Source organism: Vigna unguiculata, unplaced genomic scaffold (genome assembly GCF_004118075.2).
Source record: "Vigna unguiculata cultivar IT97K-499-35 unplaced genomic scaffold, ASM411807v1 contig_465, whole genome shotgun sequence".
NCBI lineage: Eukaryota > Viridiplantae > Streptophyta > Magnoliopsida > Fabales > Fabaceae > Vigna > Vigna unguiculata.
In genome coordinates this window covers 58207-82072 of record NW_021011177.1, presented here as the reverse complement: position 1 = coordinate 82072, position 23866 = coordinate 58207, and the positions used below count along the sequence as shown (strand labels likewise).

The 23866-nt window shown below is 34.4% G+C and overlaps 1 protein-coding gene and 2 pseudogenes across 5 annotated transcripts; all 3 read right to left on the bottom strand.

Annotated features, from left to right (window-relative positions):
- Positions 1-7486: 7486 nt before the first annotated feature.
- On the bottom strand, positions 7487-10459 carry LOC114171997. Of its 5 annotated transcripts, none has more exons than XM_028056744.1 (5): positions 10256-10459; positions 8872-9077; positions 8168-8255; positions 7831-7950; positions 7487-7595 (listed from the first exon to the last, which is right to left on the bottom strand). In XM_028056744.1, exons 1-5 carry the CDS (start codon positions 10309-10311, stop codon positions 7514-7516), a joined length of 552 nt encoding a protein of 183 aa, XP_027912545.1. In that variant the 5' UTR covers positions 10312-10459; the 3' UTR covers positions 7487-7513. The 5 variants fall into 5 exon arrangements, with proteins under 5 accessions (XP_027912545.1, XP_027912544.1, XP_027912548.1 ...); XM_028056745.1 differs by having other exon boundaries at positions 7491-7595; positions 7884-7950; XM_028056746.1 differs by having other exon boundaries at positions 7493-7641; positions 7884-7950.
- A 701-nt stretch (positions 10460-11160) lies between these two features.
- Positions 11161-14809, bottom strand: LOC114171996 (annotated as a pseudogene).
- Positions 14810-16386: 1577 nt separating this feature from the next.
- On the bottom strand, positions 16387-19621 carry LOC114171999 (annotated as a pseudogene).
- Between the last annotated feature and the right edge of the window lie 4245 nt (positions 19622-23866).

The window sequence follows — 23866 nt, the reverse complement described above, 5'->3', positions numbered from 1 at the left end:
TATTGTACCTATAAATAGGACTCGTCCTATCAGTAATTAGACACACATAAAACCAGAAGTTGCTCCCTACTCTCTCATTCTCTATTCTTCCTCTCCTTTGTCTCTCTTATTACCTTTATTTTATAACACGTTATCAGCACGAGGGTTATCCAACTGAGCGTGAAGGCATATTTTTTTTTTCTTTCTCCCTAAGAACAACGCTCTATATTCCTTAATCGAGGTTCTTTCTAATCTTTTTCTCATTCACAAACTTTATCTCATTTTTTTTTGTGTAATGATAATTGTTTGATTTATTTTTCTCTGTCATATTATTATTATTATTATTATTATTTGATTTTAATAATTTCATACATGAAATTTGATTATATTAATATTTTATGTGCTAGTTCTAAAACATGTCAAATCTTGCAAAGCTTGAATTTGCGGCCCTTGATATTTCGGGGGACAATTATTTATCATGGATTTTAGATGCTGAGATTCATCTAGATGCAATGGGTCTGGGTGATGCTATTAAAGAAGGAAATAAAGCATCTGAACAAGATAAAGCTAAAGCTATGATTTTCCTTCGTCGCCATCTTCATGAAGGGTTGAAAATTGAATACCTTACTATAAAAGACCCTTCTGTATTATGGAAAAATTTAAAAGAAAGATATGACCATCAAAAGACCGTGATTTTGCCAAAAGCTCGTTATGATTGGATGCATTTACGGTTGCAAGATTTTAAAACTGTAAGTGAATATAATTCTGCAATGTTTAGAATTACTTCTCAATTGACTCTATGTGGAGAAAGAATTACTGATGAAGATATGTTGGAAAAAACATTCTCAACTTTTCATGCAACTAATTTGCTTTTGCAACAACAGTATCGTGAAAAAGGTTTTCACAAATATTCTGAATTGATTTCATGCCTTCTTGTGGCTGAACAAAATAATGAGCTCTTGATGAAAAATCATGAGGCCCGACCAACTGGTTCTGCTCCATTCCCAGAAGTGAATGCAGCAACATCTGATCCATATAATCATGGACGAGGTCAAGACCATAATAATAATCGTGGTCGTAATTTTGGCCGTGGTCGTAGCCATGGTCGTGGTCGTGGTCGTGCTATTAATCATGGTCGTGGACATGGTTATAAAGGAAATTTCAAAGAGAAACTTCATCAACAGAAGTGGAACAAGAATGCGAAAAAGGAAAAAGAAAGGGGTGAAAATAATGGCAAAAAGGCTGAAAATATATGTTACCGTTGTGGTAGTAAAGGTCATTGGACCCGTGCCTGTTATACACCAAAGCATCTTGTTGAACTCTACCAAGAATCACTTAAAAAGAAGAATGTAGAAACACACTTTGCTTATGAAGATGGTGATTCTGATTATGGTCATATGGATACTACTCATCTTGATATTGGTGATTTCTTTTCTAAACCCGATGGAAGCATTGATCACCTTATTGGTGATGGGAGTGTTAGAAAATAGTTTTATTTTATGATTAATTTTTAAGACAATGTTTTATATTTAATTCATGTTGCTTTTATATGTACAAGTTTTTATGTTTTTATGAATAAAATCCTCTATTTTATTTTATTTTTTTTTTCTTTCTCTCCTCTTACAAAGTAATCTCTAATATTGATATTTATGTTTATATGAAGAATGAATATTGGCATTAACACCAATGATGAGGATCTGTGCCTTGCTGATAGTGCAACAACTCATACAATTCTCAAGAGTAATAAATTTTTCTCTACTTTGGTAATGCGAGAAGTCAATGTTAGTACTATTTCTGGTACTACAAATATAATTGAAGGCTCTGGAAGAGCTACAGTACTTCTGCCAAGAGGTACAAGATTGCATATTAAAAATGCATTTTATTCTCCTAAGTCCAATAGAAACTTATTAAGTTTCAAGGATATTCGTCTAAATGGATATCATATTGAGACAAATAATGAAGGAGATGTTGAATATCTTTATATCACTCAAATTGAGTCAAATAAAAAATGTGTATTGGAGAAATTATCAGCCTTCTCTTATGGCTTGTACTACACATATATTAATGCGATTGAGACGCATGTTATTGTAAGCCAGAAGCTTACAAATAAGAATGAATTTCTTGTTTGGCATGATCGGTTGGGTCATCCTGGATATATCATGATGCGAAAAATAGCTGAAAACTCATGTGGACATCCACTTAAAAGTCAAAAGCTTCTTCAGTCCAATGATTTCTCATGTACTGCATGTTCGCAGGGAAAATTGATAATAAGACCATCACCAGAAAAAATTAGAAATGAGTCAATCTCATTTTTAGAACGAATACAAGGTGATATTTGTGGTCCAATACACCCACCATGTGGATCATTTAGATATTTCATGGTATTAATTGATGCGTCCACTAGATGGTCACATATTTGTTTACTATCAACTCGAAATCAAGCATTTGCTAAGTTATTAGCACAATTGATCAAGTTAAGAGCCCACTTCCCAGATTATCCAATTAAGAAAATTCGTCTTGATAATGCTGGTGAATTTACATCTCATGCTTTTAATGAGTATTGTATGTCAATTGGAATTGAAGTTGAACATCCAGTAGCACATGTTCATACTCAAAATGGACTTGCAGAATCATTGATAAAACGTCTAAAATTGATTGCACGACCTTTACTTATGAAAGCTAATCTTCCAATGACTACTTGGGGATATGCAATTCTGCATGCTGCAGTATTGATTCGCATCAGACCAACAAGTTATCACAAATACTCTCCTTTACAGTTGGTTTTTGGTCAACAACCAAATATTTCTCATTTAAGAATTTTTGGGTGTGCTGTATATGTCCCAATTTCCCCACCAAAAAGGACTATGATGGGTCCTCAAAGACGTTTGGGAATATATGTTGGATATGATTCTCCATCGATAATAAAATATCTTGAACCATCAACAGGTGACTTATTTACAGCTCGATTTGCTGATAGTCATTTTGATGAATCAATTTTTCCAACGTTAGGGGGAGAAAGAAAGAAACTGGAAAAAGATATTGGTTGGAATGAATTATCATTATCTCATCTTGATCCTCGTACAAAAGAGTGTGAACTAGAAGTTCAACGGATAATTCATTTACAAAAATTGGCCAACCAATTACCAGATGCTTTTACTGACACAAAAAGGGTAACTAAGTCGCATATACCCGCTGCTAATACTCCAATCAGAATTGATATTCCTGTTGGACAATCTAATATAGCAAATGAATCTCAAACACGCCTAAAGCGTGGTAGGCCTTTGGGTTCCAAAGATAAAAATCCTCGTGTGAGAAAAAGGGAAAAAAGGCAAGATGGCCTAATCGAGGGGGTAAAAGTCCCAAAAGATTCTTTTGACATAATCAATGATTCGGTTCCAGAAGAACCTCAGGTACCTGAAATTGTTGAAAATGATGAGATCTCAATAAATTATGTCATGAATCATAAAATATGGAATCGAAATAAAGTCAATATTGACGAGGTTTTTGCATATAATGTAGCAAAGGATGTCATAAGTGACAATGATGATCAAGAACCAATGACAATTGAAGATTGTCGGCAAAGAAATGATTGGCCAAAATGGAAAGATGCAATCCAAGCAGAATTAGATTCGCTTGCTAAACGAAAGGTTTTTGGACCTGTAGTTCGCACACCTGAGGGTGTAAAACCTATTGGGTACAGATGGGTTTTTGTACAAAAACGAAATGAGAATGGTGAAATTGTTAGATACAAAGCACGGTTAGTTGCTCAAGGTTTTTCACAAAGACCTGGTATTGATTTTGAGGAGACATATTCTCCAGTATTGGATGCAACAACATTTAGATATTTAATTAGCCTTGTTGCACAAGAAGGTTTGAATTTGCACCTCATGGATGTTGTTACAGCCTATTTGTATGGCTCTTTGGAAAATGATATTTATATGAAACTCCCTGAAGGATTTAATGTGCCCAACAAAGCAAATTCTAAAAAGGATTATTCAATAAAATTGAATAAGTCCCTTTATGGATTGAAACAATCAGGACGTATGTGGTATAACCGTCTAAGTGAGTACTTATTAAAGGAAGGGTATAAAAATGACCCTATTTGTCCTTGTATTTATATGAAAAGATCCGAGAATGAATTTGCCATAATTGCTGTTTATGTAGATGACATAAACATAGTTGGAACTCCTAATGAGCTCACAAAGGCAATTGATTGTTTAAAGAAAGAATTTGAGATGAAGGATCTTGGAAGGACAAAGTTTTGTTTGGGATTACAAATTGAGTATTTAAACAAAGGTGTTCTTGTACATCAAGAAGCTTATATAACGAAAGTGCTTAAAAAGTTCTATATGGACAAATCACATTCACTATGCACTCCAATGGTGGTGAGGTCATTAGATGTTGATAAAGACCCTTTTAGACCTCAAGAAAAAGATGAAGAACTACTTGGTCCTGAAGTACCATATCTTAGTGCTATAGGAGCACTAATGTATCTTGCTAATTATACTCGACCCGATATAGCATTTGCTGTAAATTTGTTAGCAAGATATAGTTCTTCACCTACAAGAAGACATTGGAATGGAGTAAAACAAATACTCCGTTACCTTAAAGGCACTATGAATATGGGCTTGTTTTACCCAAATGATTCAAAATTAGATCTAATGGGTTATGCAGATGCAGGTTATTTATCAGATCCTCATAATGGTCGATCACAAACAGGATATTTGTTCACATGTGGTGGCACAGCGATTTCATGGCGATCTGTGAAACAAACAATAACAGCAACATCGTCAAATCATGCAGAAATTTTAGCATTACATGAGGCAAGTCGTGAATGCGTTTGGTTAAGGTCTATAATTCAACATGTGCGACAAACTTGTGGTTTATCCTTGGGAAAAATGAAACCAACAACGATATATGAAGACAATAGTGCATGCATTGCTCAATTGAAAGAAGGATATATTAAAGGAGACAGAACAAAACATATTCTTCCAAAATTCTTTTTCACTCATGATCTTCAAAGAAATGGTGATGTAGAGATCCAAAAGATTCGCTCATGTGAAAATCTAGCAGATTTATTTACAAAGTCTTTGCCAAGGAGAACTTTTGAGCAATTGGTTCATAGGATTGGACTCCGCCATCTTAATGATGTAAGTTTACATGAGGGGGAGAAATTAGAAGATGCAAAGAACAATATTATATAGAATGATGTACTCTTTTTCCTTCACTAGGTTTTTATCCCAAAGGGTTTTTCCTAGTAAGGTTTTAACGAGGCACATTCTTTTATCAATGGACACCCAAGGGGGAGTGTTATGAATTAATGGTCGTCCATTGATTTATACAATTACTCATATGATTGATAATCATATTATTCATTACTCTTTATGATGTAATATTTTGTATTTACTATTTGATTTTATATCCTTTCTGGGTTACCATATTGTACCTATAAATAGGACTCGTCCTATCAGTAATTAGACACACATAAAACAGAAGTTGCTCCCTACTCTCTCATTCTCTATTCTTCCTCTCCTTTGTCTCTCTTATTACCTTTATTTTATAACATATACAAAAATGTAGTTATTTAAAAAGTTTAAAATGCACTAAAAGAAAATATTATATTGTTAAAGGAAATTTGCTGATAAAAAAAATCTATCAATAAAACATTTATTGACAAATCTTACAAATAGATTTTAAAATTTTAATTATTAATAGGTATTTCTATTGGTAACGAATCTTTCAATAAATTTGTTTATAAAATTTGTAAATAAAATTATTTGATAATGCATATACGGATATTTTCATTGTTGAAATAGTAGCTTTGAACTTTGAGTGTGTGGTGATAAACTTCGCTAATAAATTTGTCGATAATTGAACTTTTTTTTTAAAATCTATTAGTAATTGAAGACAAACATCACTTCATCAACCCTAAAACTTGACCACCTTATTATTAGAAATTTCAAAAAAATTCGTATTCATAGGTATATGTGAATAAAACCTACAACGGATAAAAAATGAATATTGTAAATGAATATTCGCGGATAACGGATATGAGTATATTTTTATACCCGCATGTTAACGGGACAGGTACAAGTATCATAGTGTCCGTACCTAGGAGTGGCAAAATGGGCTAGCCCTACCCGTTTTGGCCCGACTCACCTGTGGCCCATCAAAAACGGGCAGGGTCGGGCTGAGCCGCCACCAATAAACGGGCTGGATATTGTAACCCGTCTCGTTTTCGGACGGGCTGGCCTGTCTTTTTTCTTTTTTAATATTTTTAACTTTTTGTTTATAAATCTATTTTATATATATAAATTTATTTATATAATATAAAAAAGTATTATTTTGTAATTATTTTTAATTTTAAACATAAAAAAATAAAAAAATATTATAAAACGGGTTGGCGGGCTGACCGTTTTGGCCCGCTAAACTGGTGGGCTAACGTGGGTCGGGTTACAGCGGTTTGGCGGACTGAAAATTTCAACCCGACCCACCCTTTTTTTGGCAGGCTGGCGAACCAGCCTAGCGAGCTTGGCCCATTTTGACATCCCTATCCGTACCCACTATTCTCTAATTTAAATTTAAAAAAAATAAAAAAATGATTAAAATATTAACACATTAATTTTGAATGAGTTTTTTTTAATTAATTGATTTTAAAAAATCTCAATTTATTTGTAAATTTTCATTGATTACTATTTAAATGAGTTATTTGCACTTTGTTTAAAATTTAAATTTATGAATGTTATGCATTGTATTTTTATTTGAATTTATGTTTAAAATATATTGTTCAATATTAAATTTTTCTTTTGTAAATACTCATAGGTACCCGTGCATAATGGATATCCGCATAAATAAGATACAGATACGAGAAAAATATTCATCCAACAACTAAGATATGTGGAAGCTAGTATCCGTAACCTACCCGCCCCACGTACCTACTTATTACCAGTAACTAATAAGACACGTTGAAATCAAGAAACATGGGCATTTAAGTCAACTTTGGAGGCTCCAGGCTCACCATTTTCTCTGCTGATCTTTCTTCCAATTCCACACATCTTATCGTGATCTTTTAAGAAATATAAATCATTATACTTTAAAACACTACTTTTTTTCATCATTTTGTTTTATCTGACTATGCTTTTACTATAATATCAAACACTGCTTTTCTATTAAATAATTACAAGTTTATATACAGCTGCATTTTACTACTATTTTTCCCTCTACTCTACACCCTTTCATCTTATGAAAGTCAAGTTCTTAATATTAATTGCACCATCAAAAAGTATCATTACCGTATATGCATGGTAATTTATATGGGAACCTTAAACTACATAAAACAAATTGGAGTAGCATAAATTTAACTCTATTTACAAATCGTAAAAACAGATTTAACAAATTTATATGAATCACCTCGTTAATTACGCAGAAATCAGAAATGAGGACCCCAGAAGAAAAAATAAACCCAATTAGTTAAGAGCTAACCCATTTAGCTTTTGAAAAAGGTTATCCTTGTACAATTATCCTTCTGCAAAATCTAAGGAAAAAAACCCTGTTTTGTCTGCTTAGTCATATAATCCTTCCATCTCCCAAATATCAACAAGAAATTCAACCATTTCCTGCCAGGTTATGATATTGTAATCAGTTAGGAGCATTTCCTGAATCCTTGTTCATGAATATCAACAGAAAATAACCAAGTAAGAATGCATGAATGAGAAGAAACCTGCATATGTTTCAGTTTTATAGGACAAAGTCATGTGTTTGCATCTATTTCTTTCTTGATAGACATTATAAATGAGAGAGGCTGGATTAAAATTATTAAAGAGAGAAATAGACACTAAACTTGTAAATGACCTGTCATGTACATGGAAATGAGAAGAGACAATCCAATGCATGCAAGAACTTACTCCAAGAGGAATGGGCCGAGGAAAAGCCTTGTCGGTTCCCATTAGATTCTCATAAGAGGTATTCCAACTATAAAGTCAAAACTCTAGAATTAGAACTTAAACAAACATTTTGAGAAGTGACTTTGATCACTGAATTGAATCCTATAGTTATTGATCAATTCCACCTCTCCACCAGTTTCCTGCTCTTCCACCTTATCCGTGCAAATTTTTACTTACAAAGATTTTTATGGTCAAAAAAATTAAATTCAACGAAATAACATAGATATCCTTGTATATTTATTTACCTTATTAGAGGTTCTCCAACTTCTTTCTTTTTCTGGGACCTTTTATTTCTAACCCAATATCGCCTCATTTGGTTCCAGAGAAGAAGACCTGCATATAATGTAATAATAATCAGTTGGAGATATGTTAGAAAGTGTAAGAAAATGCAAGACTGAAAGACATCAAGTAAAATGAAAATAACATCAGAGACGTGGATCAAGAGAAATCCAGAAAACTAGATTTGTACTTCAAGTTCCATATATGGCTATTACATGTAACTAAAGAGATTACATCAACTTGAAAGAAAATATAGTTTACAAGAAAAATGTACACAAATAAAGGAGTAGACAATCAGTGTCTGTGTTGCCTGAGGGAGAGAAACAAGAGAATGAAAAGCAAAACAAAAGCTTAAAGTGAAAGTTGCATGGCAGAACCAGCATTAAAAGTGTGGAATTCAAGCTATTTCAAGGCATTGGAATTGTAATTGTAACTGTCCCCCTACAGGGTCAGGGTTTTGAATTTGAAAATTCCATGAAAATACTAAGATATGTGACAGTTAGGAAATAAGTCTTGCATGGCTCTATCAACAGTTTGAGCAAGATTGTGTCCGCATCAGAGAAAATGGCTACTACCAAGATGATACAAGATGAAAAGCACCCTTAGATAATGAGATTAACCAATAAGCCAATAAAGATTATAGATAAGCTGACTTTAAGAAAATACTTGCCATCATTGACAAATTCAGAAGAATCAATCTGAATGCCAGAGCTACTTTGAGGATCAGAAGGTAAGCCAATTGATGCGACGCTTTTCTGGGATTGAAATGCCCTCTGATCTATTTCCAAAGCACTGCTGCTCCAAAAATCTTCTGATATGTTGCTCATTCCTTGGCCTTTAATCGTAGGAGGATTTGGGAAGCATCCCAGACAACTTCTCTCTGTTACAAAGCAGGTTTAACCACAAGCTTGATTAACACAAACTATAAACCATATAATCAGTCTACCAGCTTTATTAAAAGAAGACAGTGTTGTAGCAAGAGTTCAATGTACCAGTAAAAATTAAGTTGAATAACTCAACCTAGCATATGGATGTTCAGTCCATCTACTGTATTTTAGTTCTCATTGGACCTAATCAATACCTTGAGGAAATGTAAAAGCGATAGGATGAACAACCCACTTGAGGCATATTCACTCAATTATTTGGTATGATACTTTTTGTGGAGGCTTCTCAGGTCAATTAGCGTAGTGAACAAGTATGAATTACTCCTATATCTAGTGTCCTTCTCCTTTACTTATAAGGAAACAGACGTTGGATTCAGTTCTGTTTGCATACTACAGTCAAGTCAACAACAACAGTAAAAAATGGAAGAACAGAGGAGCAACATATGAATATGATAAAGTCATCAGCTATCAATTGGAGTAACAAAAAAAATTACATGAACAGCAAGATACAATCAACAAGGCTTAATATAATTCTCCTCACATTGAAACTCCCCTTGTAATTGGGGAGCCTATCTTTCCATGGCACACAAAAGAACTAAAGCAAGCATGGAAAAACAGAGAAAAAGGCATAACAGTTTGTTCACAGAGCATCTTCTCAATTGACTTAACAAACAGAACCTAGAATACCACGAACTCAGTAGGCCAGCGAAATTCTATGTTTAGTGTTACCAGATTCAGAAGAACACGATAAAGAGCAACAAGCTGTAAACTTTTTCAAATTTCCCTGATCCCCCGATCTCACACTTGATCAGAAAGCAAGGCAGTACAAGCAAAGATTCCATATAATTAAACAATTACTAAAAACTAAAGAGATAAACCTTAAATTAAATTACTCAGCAGTGGTAAAACAGTTAACAAGATCAAACTTTCAGTTTCCAATAATTGGAAAAGTTAGATCCAATTCTGACTTCATTTACTTCCACTAAATTGTTCCAAAAACAATACCCAAGCTCACTCAGAAATCCGCTAACGACATATCTATTAAGGGATCTCCTAATGGTTTTGCCAAATTTGGCAGAAGCGTACAAGTGTATTGATATGAAAAATACAATCCTTTAAAAGAATAAATTCTGGTACCGAACAAAGAAAGAGAGGGAACAAATAATTTACCCCATGCAAGCGAGAATCTGACAGAGCCAAGGTGGAACGTATCCACAGATATGCATCTACGGAATTCTTAGCAGATCTATCACCTCAAATTCCAAATCCAGGACGAAGATTATTCAGTAACGTGCATGCACGATTTTTTCTTTTCCGTTTATTTTGAAAAAAATGAAGAGGCAGAGAGAAGTTCTTCTCTCTCTGAATTTAATAAAGCAAATAGTACTGTAGCAAATAATAAAGAGGATAAAATCCTCTGTTCTAGTGTTGGCACTTTGGTTTCAAATAATAACAATTTAGCAGAAAAGGGATAAATTTGGAATAGAATCAACTACCACTTCAGTGAGAAACCTCAAACTCATCAACGAATTTTATGCCCTCATATTGGAAATACAGATGGGGTTAGCCATAAATAACAGCTTTCGTTTCTTCACCAGAATGCTGAGAAGAATCTTTAGCATGATATACTATAATTAACAAATTACAGGTAATTTTTTAAATGCAAAGTATTGCTAACGAACGCATCATATCACAACTTTTAATATTCCTTAATATATTTCGTTAAAACTATCCCCACTTCTTAGCGAAAAAAAAAACACAAAATTTAAAAAGTGAATTGAATTTAAATAAATTCACATAAAATCGTAGTCAAATTCTCACTCAAATCAAAAGTTTAGAGTAAAATAAAGTAATTAATTTCGTACTTAAACTAAGAGACTGTCCTCTCTAACGCATTATTAATTAGTCTATCGTGTCGACTCTATACAAAGAAAAAAGACGATTAATGATTTGAATTAGTGCTTTTAAGTTTGATTCATGATGATGAAGCAATAAGTTGTTGGTCTTAGTAATACTATACTCGGTCAACTTTAACAGAATTTGTAATTTTTGTGGATGAAGAAAAGAATTGAAATTAGAATATTTCATTTCTATTTTATTAAAAATGCAATGATGTAATGCTAACTAGGAGGTGCAAATGTACATTATTGCTCTTGATCCCTCCTTTCTATGAATACTTAGGTAGTGAGAATCGAAGGAAGGAAATATGAATAGGAACCCAAAATCCGAGCTTTGGTGTCAGGAAAATGTTCAAAACGAAGAGATGTTATGGTTCCATCGTGGGCGACATGTATAGGGTAGCGCATGAGGTGGTGGAATTTTGTAGGTTCATCAAATGTTTCCTTAGAGTACATGTCCCAGTTCTCCTCTGCAAGCCTATTCACAAGACCTATGCAATCCAAATGTTCTGGGTTGTCGAAGATTTTTGAGTCAAAACCATGGTCCCCAAGGTGCTCATACCACATGCACGTCGGAATCTATATATCTCCCCTCTTGGTCTCCATTCCATGCTAGATGACGTGGTTGGAATGCACCCATTGCAATCTCACTGTCTCTTGAACCCTCCATTATCTTTGATTTATGTTAGCAGACCCAACGATTATGTATTCGTCATCAACTGAGGGAACCAATACACACCTGTTAATCATTTGTCAAATCTTTCCCAAACATGGAACAACAGTTGAAGATCTTAACTTTAACATAATGGTGTTTGATCTCATACCTATCATCATTTTGGAATGAACATAGATCATGAACCTCCTTGAATTTTGTGCTCTTCTGTAGTCACTCTCAGCTCTGTTCCTGTGGAGGAGTATACTCTCCGTTCCTTATGCTCCTATTGCCAAGGCAAAAAAATGTCAAATAATCTCGAGGGTGTGCTTGAATGCCGAATTTTACCAAGGCTTCAGCAATTTCGGAATACATCATCTCCATGGTTCGTCTCTGCCAATCTAATATTGCTTGAACCGACTCGCTTTCAGGTACACCTTCAGGCCACATTGGGATCACTATGTACACAGAAAACCTCTTTTGCTTCAATCTTGCTCACAATCTTCAATGTCAACTCCTTTGGTATAAGATGCAGAGCACCAACGTTCTCAATCACAAACTCATTAGTTGGGTGCCAAGCATATGAACTCCCTAGGAATACTGGTTCTCAATGTAGACGAAGTTTTTTGCACGCCTGATAGCATTAATGTACGCATCCTGAATACTTCTCTCAATCATGTTGTCTTTCCCACTAACAAGGCCTAATTCAGCAACTCTTCCGGGCTTGGGGAAACCCCAAAGCAGCACCACCATCAATGGATCTAAACAGCTGAACATTCCATGGTCTTCTACTCCCACTTCTGATTTTGTGAATCAGATGGGTGGACTAGAATGCCATCAAGATCATCAAGCGAGAATAGATGTTCCTTCCCAACTTGCTTCTCCCACCTTTGCTCAAAGTTGTACAGAACATCCCAAGCAATAGGACCTTCTAGCTTGCAATGAATGTCGTGCCATGGCTCTCTTGGACCACCTTTATCAATGGAAGCATTTGGAAAGTTTGGTTGATGGAAATCGTTCTATGCACCGTATTCAAAGTTGAAAATAGAGGATGGTCCCTGGTGTCATACCTCCCGTCACAGAGATCAAGACCACCTATGAAACTCACCACACTTCTTCTCTTCTGTGATGGCCCTACAAAACCTGCATCAACGACCACACTCTTTTGGTGAGAGTGAACATAGTTGATATTTGAAGTTCTTGAATCATGCTTTTCCCATCATCCGGGTTCCGTGGACACAGAACACAATGCACCTTTGTGTTTCTAAAGTAAGCAGCAGTTTCCTTATCATGAGTTCCCATCAAGCCATCTTTGGTCAATTCTGGTACAGAAGTTCTGTCATTCCAAATAAGCAGAAGAACTCTAACACCTTCATCGGCCTTTTTCTTCAGTAACTCCCGAGGGTGATATTTGATTCTTCCTTGTCCCTAACCAATGCTATTTCAGTGTAAACGGACCAACCAGTTATGTAAACAAAATGCTTAGCATCCATAATGGCAGTGTAAATGTCCTCCCAACATCTTGCGGCAAGTAGTCTTTTCCTTCGGATATTGGAATGTACGGGACAACACCAACGCCACGTGGGGCATGAGCATCCTGGTACAAGGTAACATGACAACCTTCTCTCTGATTGAAGAATGTACGGGGAACTCCAGAAAACGGCATGCGAATTCCCTGAGACCATGAACATGTTGGGTCCTGAGTGACGCTGGTGAATTGCACGCTGACGCGGATTTGGAGTGACCCGGCACGGGACGATGATCTTCTTCGTCTAATATCTCAACCCACCTCTTAATTATGGGCCCTTGCGAACTTGCTCCACAGGACATAGGCTCTTCCGATTAGAGTTGCTCCGATCGGGTTACCATCTTTGACAGTGAATATGATGTTTGAGATACGATGTGCAGAGTAGATTTCGAAGCTCTCGTTCCACTTTGGGTTTGAGGGTTGGTTTCCTATCATTCTCGTTCGTCCAACCCTTGCCTTGTCCAAATCAACTGTTGCATACAATCTTGTCCCAACAATCTTCCTCAAGTTTTCACATGTTTCCATTGAACAAAACAAGATTCTACTCTTAGTACCCTCTCTTGTCAAAATTAGTTTTAGTGTTGCATTGTTAAAATTGTTGAAAATAATTCTGCATCTCCCCCCATAATGTATTTTCATCTCGCTCACAGACTAAATAATTATTTAATTGTTCGAAGAATTAGCGATGAAATTCAATTTGATCAAACAAACTTCAACCAAAATCATATTTTTCTGAAAAAGTAATTGTCGCATTTTGAGTAAATTGTTTCTAAACACTTGTTCCGTCTACAATATGAAATACTTGCCATCATTGAGTAAATTTGATCAAACAGACTTCAACCAAAATCATATTTCTTCTTTAAAAGTTTCGATATATAAGTTTATATTTTCATAAACACCATAATTAAAATGCTATGTATTAATAAATTTAAAATATGATTTTTAAAATTTTAATACTTTTAGGATTATTTTTTAAAATTCAAAATAATTGAAACAAAAAATCTATAAACATGAAAATTGTAATATAAAATAACTTCTCACATTTAAATTGAAATATTACGTTCTCAAAGCCCATCATAGAAATAAAAAATAAAATAAAATCCAGTATTTCTACATTTTCCAAAACTAGATATTTCACAAGTAATATTTTAAAACTTGTAACAAAAACACAAATATTGCATTCCCATATTGTCAAGTTTCTAAATTTCGAAGCCAACCCAGTCTTATACATTTACTAATGAAAAAGATGAAGTATATACGTGAGTGAAAAAGTGAAAGAAGTAATGTGATAGTGTTAAAAGATTGAAAAGTTGTTGATTGGTTAACATACCTCAGGCCTGCACAACAGACAACCCTTGACTTGGGCTAGAAATCTCTTACCCTTGTGTGTTGTACCCTTTGTTCCAATGTTTTTAAAGCAGATGAAAAGAAGGAAAAGAAACATAAGCATGTTAATCTCTGTGAAAACTAATGCAGAAGCATGACATGAACGAAAAAAGGTTGTAACATGAGATGATTGTACTGAGAAAGTAAAGAGTTTAATGAGATAGATACCTTCTGACAGAAATCCAAATGACATCCAGTATGCAATCTATCAACTTCAAATATTGTTACCTTAAGAATCCCGTGTAGCAGCTCAGGCATTTTCTTTCACAACTTTATATATTGTTACCTTCTATGCTATGATCTGCACCATAACCATAGAGGGTAATCAAATTCAGTCAAATAAAATTTCAGTTTTGACGATAATGTATATAAATAGAGAGAGAGAGAGGTGAAAAGAGAATCTTGGGAATGTTCTGTTTGAAGAAAGAGATGTGTTTGGAGAACAAAACCAAAAACTAGAATCAATTCTCTCCTTCGCTTGTAAGAACCATTTGTCTACTTCAAACGGACTAGGTAAGGTGGTTTGTCCACCACCCAAGTTACCATTTTTTGCATTTAATTAAATAAATTAAATGTTGAATTATCGAAGGTAAAAGTTTTGTCAAGTTTACCATCAAATATTTTCGTGTATAGTTCGAAAAGTACAAAATGAGCAACACTAATCATCAAAGTGAAGCAACAGTATTATGTTTCTTTGAGGCAAAGGCTAGGCAAGTGATCTTAGATCTCAATTTCTGGGTTAATTTACTTACATAAATTGTTCCAAAACCAAACATCCAAAACTCACTCAGGAATATCGATGAGATCTCCTTGTGGTTTAGTCAAATTGGAAAGAATCGTTGAAGTATATTGAATTAAAAAGTTCGATCTTTTTAGCTTTTGTTTTTCTGGGACGAAACAAGGAGGAAAACAAGTAAGTTTTCCCATGCAAGTGAGAATCTAACAGAGTCAAGGAGCCAGCGTGTTACATCGAGGGTAAGGCTTGACTTAAACATAGATGACTTCAAGATAATTATGTATTTTTATTATAAGACTAAGTTTTTCACCTCACATACATATTGTATTGTGTGGGGCTAGGTTGGTGAATGATATAAATGGTATGGTCTCATCGGCCAAGTTCACAGTGACTGAGCGATCAAATCAAGAGAAATGAATGTGAAAATTACTTTAAAGAAGATTTCAGATATGTTGTCAAATGTTCAAAATATTTCATTAGTCCGTTGGTTAGTTTCTAATCACGTACCACGTGTGAAGTCAATAGGTAATGTTTATATTTAATTTAGTTTTTATATTTTATATTTTTTTAATTTTATTTAATTTAATTTTTTTAAAATTGAACAATTTGTCTCTCTAAATTAAGAGAAAATTTAATTTTATATAATATTATATTAATATTTTTATTAAAATTCACATTTTATTAAATATTTTTATTGAGGATTATGATTAATTTAAATTTGAACGAAAAAGATAAAGATGAAGACTAATATCATTGATTAAAAATTTAGAGAGGTTAAAAATAATATCATTGATTAAAATTTTAACCTCTCAACATCTTACATCAATGATATTAATCTTTACCCTTACAATTTTTAATAAAATTGATACAATTTAATCTTTTCTGTTAAATTTCTCAATAAAGTAAATCATTCTCATTTTGATAAAAATCATTCATCCATTTTAATTAATTTAAGGGATCGACCATATTATATCAATTTTTCAAAATCAAAATCAAATTAAAATTAATAAAAATTAAAAGACAAACTTAATATTTTTAGACATATCTAAACAATAATTAAACCCAAATATAAATCGGATAATACGAAGAAAAGAGTTGTACTTAGACACTAAAGGCGTAACGTTTATTATGATGGAAATGGTAAGAACAGACATTTACATGAACATACATTCTTCGACACCCTCTTCCCAACAAGTAATTACATATGGTTTATAAGCTAAGTGGTGAGAATCGGAGGAAGATAATCTGATTTGGAACCCAAAATCCGAGCCTTAGTGTCAGGAAAATATTGAAGCCCCGGAAGGTTCGTTATGGCTCCATGCTTGGTTACTTCTACGGGATAACGCATGAGGTGGTGAAATTCTCTATTCTCATCAAAAGTTTGCTCAGAGTACACACCCCAGTTGGTTTCAGCAAGATTATTCACAAGCTTCATGCATTCTTCGCTTTCAGGATCGTCGAAAATGCTTCTATCATCAACATCTCCGAGGTGTTCATACCACAGTGCACGTCGAAATCCATATATCTGTCCTCTGGGTGGCCCATTACACGTTAAATGCCGTGGCTGGAATGCACCATCGCAATCTCACTGTCCCTTGCTCCATCCATCGATCTTTGGTTTATGTTCGCAGAACCAATGATTATGTATTCATCATCAACTGAAGGAAGCAAGAGTCACCACAACACAACTTCTTAATCTCATGTCACGACCAAATACAAAAGTACTAAACAATGTAACATAAAAATGTCGGAAAACTTTGGTGCATATAAACATAAAAAAGTGGTCTTGGGTTGGATCCCTTACCTATCATCATCTTGGCATGAACATAGATCATGAATCGCCTAGACTTTTGTGCTCTGCAGTAATCAGTGTCGGGTTCTGGTGCCTCAGTGGGAGTGTACTCGCTAGATTTCTGAGCCTCACGGTTTCCAAGGCAGAAAAGGTCAAGTAGTCTCTCGGGTGCGCTTCAATTCCAGTTCTTTGAATGGCTTGAGCTATATCAGCATACATCATCTCCATTGTCCTCCTTTGCCAATCTAGTATTGCTTGAACTGAACCACTCTCAGGTATGCCTTCTGGCCACATTGGTATGACAACATACACAGAAAATCTTTCCCCTGCTTCAATCTTGCTAACAATCTTCAATGACAGCTCCTTTGGTATGAGATGCAACGCACCAATATCCTCTACTACTATATCAGATGCTTGCCAAGCATATGAACTCCCTAGGAAATATTGGTTTTCAATGTAGATGAAGTTTTGTGCTCTTCGAATAGCATTTATGTACGCATCTTGAATACTTCTTTCAATGATGTTGTTGTTCCCACTAACAAGGCCTAATTCAGCTGCTTCTTCTGGGTCTGGGGGGAAGCCAGAAGCTGCACCACCATCAATGGATCTGAACAACTGAACATTCCATGTTTCATTATCATTGGTCGTTGCCGCAGTGGTTCGAGGGACAAAGTATTCATTAAGCATGCTCGAAGGGAATAGATGCTGATTCCCAACCTGCTTCTCCCACCTTTGTTGAAAATTTGACAAAACATCCCAAGCAACATATCCTTCTAACTTGCAGTGAATATCATGCCATGGCTCTCTTGGACCACCTTTCTTGATGGAAGCACCTGGGAAATTTGGCTGATGGAAGTCATCTTTATGCAGTGTGTCCAAAGTTGAAAACAGAGGATGTTCCTGAGTATCGTATCTCCCATCGCAAAGATCAATGCCACCTATGAAACTTGTTATTGTTCTCTTTTGTCGTTGTCCCACCGGAGCACCAACAAATTGGGTATCAACAACTACACTCTTCTGGTGATGAGTGAACATTGTTGAAGTTTCCAGATCCTGCACAATGCTTCTTCCAACATCCGGGTTCCGCGGACACAAAACACAATTCACCTTTGTGTTTTTGAAGTAAGCAGCAGTTTCTTGATCATGGGTTGCCATCAAGCCATCTTTCTTGAAGTCTGGCACAGATGTTCTATCATCCCAAACAAGCATGAGAACCTTAACACCTTCCTCAGCTTTCCTCTTGAGAAGTTCCCCAAGGGTGATTCTCTTGGGCTGCATGGGGTCCCTAATCAAGCTTATTTCAGTGTACACAGACCAACCAGTTATGTAAATAAAGTACCTAGCCTCCACAATGGCACTGTAAATATCCTCCCAGCATTTCCTAAACTCATAATTCCTTCCCGACAAGGGAATCCACGGTTGAAAACCATGTGAAACATGAGCATCTTGGTACAAAGTAACGTTGCAGCCGGTTCTTTGACTAAAGAAGGTGTGGGAACTCCTTGAAACCTCGGACTTCTTATTCCTCCAGACCAGTTTATGTCATTCAAAACATTAGAGAATTGCATTTGACATGGATTTTAGAGTCACTGGGAATGGGGTTGCGATCCTCGTCCAATATTGGGACCCATGTGTCCACTATGTTACCTTTGACGACTTGCTCAACTGGGACATAAGCTCTTCCAATTAGAGTTGCATCAATGGGGTCTTTTTGTTTGACAGTGAATATAACATGGGAGATCAAATGGGCACAGTATATCCGAAAGGTATCATTCCACGTGGGTTGGAGGGTTCATCATTTACCACTTTAGTCCTTCCAACTCTGCCTTATCTAAATCAACTGTTGCATACAGACCCGTTTGGGTAGACTGTGAAACGTTATTACATGTAAAGAATTAGACTAATCAGAAGAAATTTAAGCTTCATACTTCAAATTAAATGTCAAAAAAGCCTAAATAAATAAATAAAAATAGAGTTTCTCCAAAATTAAGGTACCCCGGGTTGGCCTTGGCATTGACAGAACAGACAACTCTTGAGTTGGGAAAGGAATCTCTTCCTCACGCTTCGATTTGTACCCTGTTTACAAAATTCAAACCAGACATGAACAAGAAACAAGAAATAATTTTCACATAATCCTTATATACTACACTATATTTGACAAATACAAAACTAGTTCATTTCTTCATTAATATCGTATATCATAAATGAAGAGAAAGGAAAATATCATTTTTTTTTTGTGTAATCGGAAAGAAAAAAGATATGTATTGTGACTACATTTGACGAAAGAACAGAACAGGAGAATTTGGGTTAAGGCATGAACCTTGCAGCAGAGATTGAAATCGCAGTCGTTAAGAGTTGGCAGTGCATCCACCTCGTATATGGTCACATCGAGCGTTCCATGCAGCAAACGCGACATTCTGCAACTGGCGAGAAAGATATTTAGCTTTTACTTTCCACAACACCAACACATGCATGCATGTTACAGATTTTATAAAATAGCTAAAATCAATGCAAAAATGGAAGTTGCTTACATGGAAAAAGTCGACGATATACAGTTCGTATGTTGAAGGTCTCTTCATGGAATGCATTTATAGAAAGAGTAATGGATGTGATGTGATAAATAGTGTGTCTTAATTCTGAAGCAAGAGATATACTATGCAAACAAACATGGCTTTGAAGAATAGAGATTCTTTTGCAATTTCTCAACTAAGGAATTAGTTCTCACCTTAACATTCAAGGAAGAGAGTATTGTACGAGAATGTTTGTTTTCAAACATATTCCGCAGTTAAAAAGTATTTGAAGCAAGTAACAACAGTGACTCCTGTACGATGCTATGACTTTTTGTGTGTTTCTGGGTCCATTGTTGTTGTTAAGGTTCAGGTTAAGGATTTTTGTTTCTAGTGAATTGAAATGAGTCCAGTCACAAAGGGATTTCACAAAATCAAGGTACTGTTAATGTGTGAGAATGGGAAACATATGGAGAAAAATATGACAGAACTTTCAACTCTTACTTACATGAACATAACATCACCATCAATTGTGTTTTTCTCTGTGTTTAACTCAATTTGTCTATTTTTGTACAATATGTAACTATACCACGCACAGTTAAGTCCTAAAACCATACAAAATTAAAACAAGACAAAATAGTACAATGTTTAAATCTACTAATTAAATACTTAAACGGGGAAGTTTTTACAGAACATGTTATTAAAAAATTAAAATGATTATCTCTCACACGTTAATTTTTGTTTTTATTAGTTATATTAACGTATAAGAATTGTTTTATTTTGAACTTTTTTAGTTAAATATGTTTTAATATTTCTGAAAAAAAAAAACAATTGAATGAATAATGTTTCACGGAAATCTGGGACATAATATTTGTGGGAATTTAAGTACAGGAAATACAATTTTATACTTTGAATTGGAACAAACATCTCTTAATATTTATTTCTAAAATAATAAAAATACTTTTATATTTTTTTAATGAAAAAGTATACCCTAATTTGATTGGATTTAAAAAATTTATCTAAAGTAAATATAAAAGACAAATGCACTTCGATTCCATTTTAATTCAGCATAAATAAAGTAATACTTTACTTTGAATTGATTTTTGCGATTTTTTGTTATTATAAAATTATGAAATGCTTTTTATAAAAAAAGTAAATTTTTAATTAAAATAAATCATTTGTATAAAGTTAGCTATTTTTGTAATTTCAGTTCTCTTGTATATTCATAGACGAACTACATCATCTTACAGTTATATCCTACAATACATAACATCTTCCTTATTTTAATTATAAATATAATATAATTAAATTAGTAACTTTTAATATATTTGTTAATACCTTGAAACTGGAATTACATTTGTTATATTTGATGAGTTAATAACTTGAATAGCACATTTTTATGAAATTTATACGTCTCGATTTAATAGAATAATTCTAATAAATAAAATGTCACATGTTTATAGGATAAAGTAGAGTAGCGACATAAGTATATAAGAATCAACCATTACAGTCATCTATAATATACCAAAAGGTTGGATCCTCGCACAACAAAATACCTTGAACATAGACTAAACATGAAACAATTTACAAAAGGTTGCTCATAGAGCAATGAAATTAAAATAATAGTTCATAAGGAGAAAGGCTCAACAATGAGTAATAAAGAACCAATGAGTCTAACTAAGTAGAAATATCTCCGTCAACATCACGATCATCCCGAGTCTCCACATCTGCTCACACCAAAGATTTGGTGATCATCGCAAAAGGAAAACCAAACAGGAAACAAACACAACAAGAAAAGGTAAGCTAAAGAAATTTTTTTTTCTTAAAATATAAATGAGCAAGCATATTATGAACAAATAAATCAGTAAGCATATAAGGCATGTGATGGCAAACAATAAAGACTCACTAACTCAATTATCCGGATACATATAAGAGATCATATTCGTTTGATGTCTGCACTTGTGGTGACCTCAACTGCTCTGCAGAGTCATTGCCAATGGGTTTCACCCTACCACGCACAAGGTTAGTCCATGATCATCTAAGGTCATTATCCTGTCAGAGTCTAGGACCTCTTGCTATTCTCACCACTTGAATCAGTCTGCTCTATGTGAGTCTGATTGATTCTTTAGAGTTTCAGGATGCAACCTTGCTTGAATCCTTATCTGATTATATACACTACAACACCACCATAAAATCTTGCTAAGAGTCTCATGGAATTATGTGTAGCTCATACCATATCCATCTTTCTCACACCAAATCCACATGTTATCTCAAAGCATTATATTCTCATGCCAATGCACAACCAACCCACCAAATTCATATTTCATTTCATACCAAGCACATAAATCTTAGCTCAAAATATCCCATAATACATACAAAGTCACTAGTTCATGCTTATAAGAGTAATTCAATCCATCCACAAGTGAAATCACAGAGTTTGGAGCAAATCTGCATCATTCTCGCTCAAGCGATAGGGTCCCCTCACTCAAGCGACAGGGTCCCTCGCTCAAGCTAGACTCTCCTCACATGGGCGAGAGCTCAAACAGATGGTACAGTGCATCACTGCGAGTTTTCGCTTAAGCTAGACCATCTCGCTTAGGTGAGACTGCTCTCACTTGGGCGAGAATTCTCGCTTGAGCGACAATTCGCGCAGAGACAAAGGAGAGTTCTATGTTATTCTCGCTTAGGCTAGAGGATTCTCGTCTAGGCAAGAATAGCAGTTTCTCTCTTGCTCCTGCATGCAACATCAGAATCCGTCCAAAAATACATATATCATATTATCACACCATCACAATCAACATCCAAGCACTTGAACAAGAAAACAAAACCAAAACAAGCAACATATTTTAAAAACGTTCAAAACCCTAACTTTCCTTATCTTGACAGATGCTAGCCCAGCAAGAACAAGTCCCAAAAAAGAACACTACAACACAATTACAGTGGAAAACAAAACCAAGGGAGACGAAACTGAGACCCTATCATATATTACAGTGGAACCAAAGCTTCAAAAAAGAAAAAACAAGATGTAATAGGGGTTGGGGATTGACTTGTGTAGAGGAAGGAACGTTCTACTAACAGCTCACTCGAAGGAATACGTAGCTTAAGGCCTAGCAGAGCTCCTACTTCAGAAAAAGGGAGAAGGTAAAAGAGTTGTTTTAGGTGAGGAGACAAAATGGGAGTAAAGGAGCAACTGAAAGGGGTCATGAAAAATAAGTGGGTTGACCCTGGGCCCTCTAGTAAGACTAAGCCCAAAACTTTGAGACAAAAAGTGGATTTTACGATCTTCGCAACAACAAAAAATTTCAATCTCGAAAATTCATTCATCGGGTAGAAGAGAAACTATGTTCTCCTCATTTTCTCTTACCACAATCACCTAGACTTGTTTGACTTATGAACCTCAACATATTAACTAGTTGAAAAACCTTGCCTCTATGCTATGTGATATGGTGCTTAACTGCTTAACAGTGTAGATTGGTCTAGCCACTGCTCTCAAAGAAACTACTCAACTTCAAACCTATCGCTTGAAGAGACTTTTATGTCCCACCAACCATTTTTTATGAAATACTTTTTATAAAAAAAAGAAAAATTTTAATTAAAATAAATCATTTCATATAAATTTAGTTATTTTTGTAATTTCATTTCTCTTGTATATTCATAGACGAATTACATCATCTTACGATTATATCCTACAATACATAATATCTTCCTTATATTAATTATAAATATAATATAATTAAATTAGTAACTTGTAATATTTGTTAATTTAATAACTTGAAACCGGAGTTACATTTGTTATATTTGATGTTAATAACTTGAATAGCACATTTTTATAGAAACTATTATTTATTAATTATAGATATAAACAAAGTGGAAGAGATACAATTATTTATTAGCCAAACTAGTAAAGGAGACACTGTATGACAAAGAAATAAAAATTTGATATATTTTGATGTTGCATGTATATTACACATATATTTAAATTAACTGGGAGTTGTCTTTTGCGATAAACAAGTAGCGAAGTATTTCAAATGATTAAGCATGTGAGATTTTTTATTTTCTATGCAGTATAAAAGATTTTAATCCATTTCTTATCTTTGAAATAGGACATGAATTGACAAAAAAGGATATAGTAGAACAGAAGTTCAATAATACACATGATAATTTGGAAATATATTACATTTTTAATCAGTACTAATTTAAAATTATATAAATTACGTTTTTTTAAGGATTGGTTATACGTTTTAAATTGATAAGACACATATGTTTAACTATGCAAAAAATA